Source organism: Monodelphis domestica, chromosome 3, assembly GCF_027887165.1.
Source record: "Monodelphis domestica isolate mMonDom1 chromosome 3, mMonDom1.pri, whole genome shotgun sequence".
NCBI lineage: Eukaryota > Metazoa > Chordata > Mammalia > Didelphimorphia > Didelphidae > Monodelphis > Monodelphis domestica.
This window is the reverse complement of record NC_077229.1, coordinates 383666671-383674649: the sequence shown is the minus strand read 5'-3', so window position 1 is coordinate 383674649 and position 7979 is coordinate 383666671. Positions and strand designations below refer to the sequence as shown.

The window sequence follows — 7979 nt, the reverse complement described above, 5'->3', positions numbered from 1 at the left end:
CTCTATCACACTTCAAGTCACTTACTTTCCATCTCTAAGTCTATGATCCTGTGCAGTATTTCCCCCCACTATTCCTGATGACTCTTATATATCATCCCATTTATTATAATTAATAAAGCAAATATTTTACTTATTGAGTTAAAAAATTAACTGGCTCTATAATTACATGATATTTTCTTGCTGAAGGAATAATTCTTCACTAGAAAATGCTTCAAACATACTTTTCTAATCAACTGGTCAGATGTACTCCCTCGATTACATTTCTTAAGCATATAGTTAGTTCTAAGGAAGTGACAGGAAGTCATTCATGTCTCCTCCCAGGTCTTGTTGCAGAGCCAGTGGACTCTACTTAACTCCAGACTACAGTCATCCTTGAGTTAACAGGCTAAGGAAATTACAAATTCCTGGTATTTTCTACACTTCAACTGTAAGCCCTTTAATGGTAGGGACTATTTCATTTTTTTTGGTCTTTATATCCCTAGAACTTTGCACACAGGAAGTGTTTGTTATACAGGAAGTGTTTAATAAATGCTTGTTGATTTCTAAGAGGAACAATGTAAAGTATAGAACCAGAGAGTTGAAGGTTTTTGTCTTACCCATTCTATAAGGCCTATAAGAAACAAAACCCCAACAGCCCATGAAGGGTTCTCTTAATTCCCCCAAAGAGAAAATGTTCTTTCATGAACCAGGGAAGGGAATTCCTCTGTGGTAGATGTTCTGAATGATTTGATTTTTTGGGGTTGTTGTTTTTATTGTTGGTTGTAGTGGTGATGTGTGTATGTGTGTGTATGTGCCCACTCATGCTAGGGACCCCTTTGGAAGTGTGGTAAAGTCTATTAACCCCTACTTGGAGTTTTCAAATGCATAAAATAAAATACATATGATTACAAAGGAAACTATATTAGAAGTAATTATCAAAATATTTTAAAATTAGTTCTCATATCCTGCTGGGAATCCATAAACCCCACATTTAGAATCCCTACTCTATGAGTTTATTTCTGCCTAATATATACAACCTATAAGTTAAGAAGGTGGGTAAAAAGCTACGTCAATGACCAGCAATTCCTAACACACACAAATTTCCTCAGCTTTGTAAAATCATAGGGCAATTTGGGAGAAAATGGCATGTTAAATATACTTATCCTGGAAGGAAAAAAAAACAGGGTACCAAATTCATCAAAATAAAGTTGAAAATGCATTTTTTTCTAAAACAAATGGAAACACCCCCAGTCTCTGCCCACTTGTGATACTTCTGCCTTTAGGAATACAATGTGTTTGAAAATTGCCAGCTCCAAGACAATGGGTTCCATAACTGCGTGAAACACCCTTACATGAAGCATCACCGCTTTTATCTATCCAATTAAAGCAAACTGGTCTGAACACTGGACTCCCCAAACTTCATCCTTCTCCATCTGCTTGGGCATTTTAGCAGTTGATGGGTCATATAACTGCAGCATCTGGGAATTTAGACTGACAGGTGGGGATAAAAGTCTAGATTGTCTTCACCTTCCCCTCCAGATCCCAGGGGAGGAATTGTCTTCTTTTTCTTTGACCTCCTGGAATATTTTGACAATCTCCCAAAACAGGGAAGTATCAGGAGGGAGCAGATAGGTAGTCAGTCTTTTCAGTACCAGACTTCAGCACTAACTGTGCAGATCTTTCCTTCAGACATTTGAAATGCAAAAGTTATCCTAGCAATCAGTTGAATGTTCCAGAAAGGTGACAGCATTCATGAACATGACTCATTTTAAACCAAAAAAGCATATCAAACTGATTAGTTACACCTATAATAAAGTGATGCATGTTTAGAAGCAGCATGTTCTATTGGGTTTGTATACTCCTGTTGAATCTCCTCCCAGCAAGCACTTGGCACAAAGCAGAAACTTTCTTGCATAATGCTTCAACTTTGGATTTCCTAGAATTAAGATGATGGAGTGTCCAGAAGGATATTCAGCAGCCACAAAAAAACAAATGAACATGAAGAATTCATTCTGTGAGGAAGTTCTAGATAATGATATTATTATCCCCATATAATAGGAGGTATACAGGATGAAGAAGGAGAACACAGATTTCACAGCACGGATATGAGCTTCAGTGCTTAAGTCTCTGCCAGTTGCCATGCTTTTCATTTTTCTGGTATGTCTACACAGAGAATAGATCATCAGAAACAATGAAGCATCAAATATGACTAATGGCACTATCAGTCCCACCACAAGAATTGGAACTGGGAAAAGACTAGATAAAAAATTGGAGGCAGTGAGGTTTCCTGAAAAATATCTTCTTATCTCCTCTTTGGCCTCAGGCCAATAGAGAAGTAAATAGCATACAGAAAGGGCAAGTGAAAATAGCAGTGATCCCAGAATCAGCCATGGTACAAGCCTAGAGATCCTCATCTTCAACCAGAGGAAGAAGGGGTGAAAAATGTTGGCAATCTTAACACAGTAGAAGAGACAAAGGTAGGTAGCAAGCCAAAGATTGACTTCATTTACAAAAATAAAGAATAAAAATGCTTCCTTTTCTACATATATATTTAGAGTAAAGACAAATATCATGTGACATGTAAGTATTAAAGCTTGTAAAAAAATTCTGAAGATTCCCAGACTGATCAGAAGGAGGTCATATGCAGTCACTTTTTTCCTCTTGATACACTCAATGCCACTCACTATCACGATAATTCCATTCGCCACAATTCCTGTAAGAAATTGGACCACTCCCAAAATTAATTGGATAATTAAAAATAGACGTGTCATTCTGGAGAAAAATAACAATTGCTTCCTTCAGTTTATTCCAGCTGTATTTCAAAAAATTTATATACTCTCATATATCTTCTTCCTATCTTAACTAACCAAAGATTTTATGAAAACTTTTTTGCCCTGTCCCACCTAAAAAGAAGCTCATCTCATGAAAAAGGCAATATGATATAGTAACTGAAAGATGTTTTTCATTTGTGTTCTCAGTTATGTTCATAAAGATTCAAATAAGTAAAGAACCAGATGACCAACAATTTTGTTTTAAGCTCCCAGTCTTTGCATACTCCATGCCTATTTATCACATAACATCATCACAAACAAATAATTGAAACAGAAGCCTTCAGATCATTCTAATCAATTTACTAAAATAATCTAAGCAAATCTACTGAGCCAAGGAATTATCTGAATGTTTTTTGTACATCACTACTACTTCTATCCACCACTATCTATTTCTGTTAACGATTTGTATTTGGACATGAACAGTTTGGAAATTTGTTATGCTTTACTAGACATATTTGTAACATGAAGTTTGTTTCTCTTTCTCAACTGGAGAAGATAGGGATGAAAGGAGAAAAGGCAAAGGAGAGAAAGCAGATTTCTGACAATTTGAAAAATAAAATTTATCTTAAAAATAATTTGTCTATGACAGTGTAGGACATGTAATTTTATAGAAGCATACTTGAAAAGTTGCCAGTGAAACAAATTCTGATTTATCAAGTTCCATTTTCATTAAATAATACAATAAGAAGCATCATTAGTTCAGGAAAATATCAGTCTTGTAATGCAAAAGTTATACTTCTGAATGCTGAAAACTTTGTAACAATCTCATATCAGAAGTAATAAATAAATCTCAAAAAATAATGAAGTAATAAAACATTATCAATTATAAAACTCAAAATAAGTAGCAAAAATATGAATGTGAAGTAGCTATGATTATGTTTATGTTCAACACCAGGGGAAAAAGATCTAAAAACAATGATAATTCTGTCAAAGAAAAAATATTAAAGTGAAAAGTTTATTTAGTGGAAATTTCTAGCTTCTAAATTTGAACAGGCCAATCCTGGAAGAAAGAGAAGGATATATGCAGAAACTGATTGACCAACAAATCAAGAGGCATATTCATTGTAGGAGTAAATAAAATAAGAGAGCCCATTTCCCATTACTAATCACTGGAAGGGCCTCAAAATTCCCTCAAGCAAATGTTCAGGTAATATATATTGAATTAGTTGCCTGATTTATTAATTCTGCAATGACTCATTTATGAGATTTGCATTTCTTAATATTATCGGAATGCCCCATTGGGATATTTGTTATGATACTGTAGGTTTGTCTTTTCAGAGTTACTAATTATAGGTCTATTAATTTCCAATGCTGAACTATAATTTCATTAAGCCATCACCAGAAAATCAGGGTCACCTCGACTATGGCTTCATGAGCTGAGAAAAAGACTTCCCATAGATGACTTACTAAATCTCTTGAGATCCATTGCTAAAGTGAGTGATTGCAGTAATGTTCTTTAAGATTATAATTATCGATAGTTTTAGAAAAACCCGAGAAGACTACTATGAACTGATGCAAAATGAAGTGAACAGAACCAGAAGAAGATTATATAAAATAATGACAATATTGTAATTGTAATGATGATCTGTTTTGGAAAACTTTGTTGTTCGGACTAATATAATGATCCAAGACAATTTCAGAGGACCTATTATGAAAAACGTTATCTACCATCAGTATGAGATCTGATAAACTCTGAGCACAAATAGAACATGTTTTTCAGTTTCTTTATGTTTCTTGCTTCTTATTGTTATTGTTTTTTCAACATGGCTAATATGAAAATATATTTTACATGAATACACATGTATAATTGATCCCAAATAGCTTGCCTTCTCAATGGTTAGGGAAAGGACAAAAGGGAGAATGAGAATGTGGAACTCAAAATTTTTTCAAAAGAATATTAAAAATAAATTAAAAAATTAAAATCTCACTTTCTACAAAAAATTATTATGATGGACATTATGCTCTTTATGGAGAGCTTCCAATTCATAATCAGTAAGAGGTACTAAAGCCTCTTGGGCAAAGGTAATTTTGTTCTATGAGGTAGTAATGTAGAAGACATCAATCACATTAAAAATAGCAACAACTAAAAGCACCAGTCAGGGTTAATTCCATCTAACATAGACTGTTGAAAGATACAAATAAAAATCACTAGTCTTATTTATGATCAATATATCATACTTCATATTTAATAACTCAGCATTACTGAATAACTAATGAGCCATCTCAATAACTGATTTGACATTTATAATCTAAACATATTTTATGACTTTTAATGTGAAACAGAAATGTAATATAGATTCTATGTCTGTACTTGCATGTCATTCATTTTAATGTCAGACTTTACTAGTAACTCCAAAAATGGAGGAAGATCAAGATCTACCAGTCTGAGGACATCAGACCCATATCATATAAGGCTTACAAAAAAGATGTGATGGGTCAGTAAAACATATTGATTAACTTCAAAGCCATTTAAATGTTAAAGGTTCAAACAAACATGAAGTAATTAAGTACCTGCTTTTCAAAGAGATATTGGCAGGCTTTTTGTCATTGGAGATGGCATCTTGATAGGAAGCAACAGCATCTGCTAATGAGGCAAAAATAGTCTCATTCTTTAGGGCTGCATAAAGTACTTGATGGGTAGGAGTTAAATATGGGTCAAGGAAACTAGCAATAGTAAAGGTTTATTCCATGACTACATTATTGCTTCATTTATGAAGCTCAGTATAATGTCAAAATGGAGGTCGAATTAATAGACTGAACCAGAATTAAGAAGCCCAGGGTCAGTCAATTCCATAGATCTGAACAAAGCCAGGGACATGAAAATGGAATCATAGTTCTATTGCTGGGAACACTGATATGTGAATCCAAAGGTGGGTTCTAAACAAAAGGAAATGATTTGCAAGTCTGCCATTTGGAAGAGAATTTAGACTGTTCTATTTCACCAGGAAAGGTAATTTAAAAGTAATGGATACAAGTTGCAAAAGAGAAGATTAAGGTTAATTGTTAGCAAAACTGTTGCCTAAAATAAAAGCTATACCCAAGTAGGAGATGTCATGGGAGAAGATGGAAAGTCAAATGCTTTCTTGAGTATCTTATTCAATTCTGAATGAAATATTTCAGGAATGATATCAATAAACTAAAGAGTATCCAGAAGAAGTCAGGGTGAAAAGAAAATCTTGATCTAACATCATATGAAAATTAGATAAAAGGACTGGCCATGTTTAGCCTTGAGAAGAGGAGATAGGACAGGAAGTTGGTAATAACTTTTCTCTAGAATTCAAATATTATGATGTGGAAAAAAAAAAGATTAGTCCTATTATGCTTGACCAGGCCTGAGAATGAAACCAGGAACTATGGTTTGAAAGTGGAAGGAGATGAATTAAAGATAAAGCCCCTGACAATTAGAGCTATTTAAAAAAGAGCACATCAAAATAAGATGCTCCAAAAAATAATAGTTTTCTTCTCTCCTACTACAGGTCTTTAGGAAAAAAAGGTAGGTAACTGCTTGTGAAGGGGATTCTTCCAAATTTCATTTAAACTAGATGACCTCTGGTCTCTTCCAACTCAAAGATTCTGAGATGCCGGGATTCTGATTATGTGAAATGAGAACTTCTTGTATTTGTGTTCCTAATAATCCACTCATCATAATAAATTTACCTTTTCCACAAAATAACATTGTGAGAATGGCTAAGAACTAAAATAAGGGCAGGGATATGACAAAATGGAGGAAAGATTAAGAGAAGCAATGGTCAGAAGCAAAACAAGCTTTAGACAGGGTAAAAATGGAGAGAGAAAAAGAAATAGAAGAAATAGTATGGAGAGAAATTCACAGTGAGTAATCTTTACTTTGAATGTAAATGGGATGAACTCACTGATAAAACTTAAGCTGACAACAGAACAGGTTAGAAACTAGAATCCAAGAATACATTTGTTACAAGAAACCCACTTGAAATAGAGAGACACACACACAGAGAATTAAAGTAAACATCTATACTGGTAAGTATTGTGCTTCAATTAAGATTTTTTTAAAAAGGCAAAAGTAGCAATGAGGAGTTCATACAGAACAAAAGTAAAAATAGACCTAATTAAAAAGAAACAATCAGGGAAATTATATTTGGCTAAATAGGTACCACAGAAAATGAATATCAAAATTATTTATAGCAAATAACTGTAAAGACTTCATTTTTCAAAAACAAAGGGAATTGATTCAAATTTATAAAAATAAGAGTCATTCTTCAATTGACAAACTGTCAACGTTTTTAAACAAGAAATTTTCAGAAGAAGAAATCAAAACTATTTAGAGTCATGTGGAAAAATATTCTAAATCACTCTAGACTAGAAAATAATTCTGAGGTATTAACTCATACCTATTAGATTGGCTAATATGACAGAAAAGGAAAATGACAAATGCAGACAAATAAGAAAAGTAATACACTGTTGATAGAGTTGTGAACTGGTTGGTCTAACTATTCTGAAGAATGATTTGGAAGAATGCCCAAAGGCTATGAAATTGTGCATAACCTTTGATTTAGCAGTGCTACTACTAGGTTTAAACCTCAAAGAGATTAAAGAGAAAGGAAAAGGAACAATATGGCACATATATCTACATCAGCTCTTTTTTGTGGTGGCAAATAATTGGAATTGAAGGCATGCTCATCAATTTAGGAACGGCTGAACAAATTGTGGCATATGATTGTGAAGGAATTATTGTTCTATAAGAAAGTGGCAAGAGGGATGGCTTCAGAAAAACCTAAGAAAATCTAGATGAATTGATGCATAGTGAAGTGAGCAGAATCAAAAATTCATCATTATGGCTATACTGTAACAATGATCAACTGTGAAAGAATTAGCTACTCTGATCAATACAGTGATCTAAGACAACTCTACAGGACTCATGATGAAAAATATTAACCACCTCCAGAGAGAGAACTCTGAGTGCAAGCAAAAGTATAACTTTTTTTCATTTTATTTTTCTTGCTTTTGGGGGGTCATGGCTAATATGGAAATATGTTTTACATTATTTCACATTTATAATTGGTATCATATTGCTTGCATTTTCAACAGGTGGAGGAAAGACTAGTAGGAAGGGAGAGAATTTGAAAGTCAATTTTTTAAAGAAAAAGAATGTTAAAAATAAATTTATGCTATAAGAAATGATGAGCAGATTAA

General features: G+C 33.5%; 1 protein-coding gene across 1 annotated transcript; it reads right to left on the bottom strand.

Annotated features, from left to right (window-relative positions):
• Positions 1-1805: 1805 nt before the first annotated feature.
• On the bottom strand, positions 1806-2750 carry TAS2R1 (taste 2 receptor member 1). The gene is given in 1 exon segment (NM_001039866.1): positions 1806-2750. A coding segment is annotated over 1 exon segment (945 nt).
• Positions 2751-7979: the final 5229 nt, after the last annotated feature.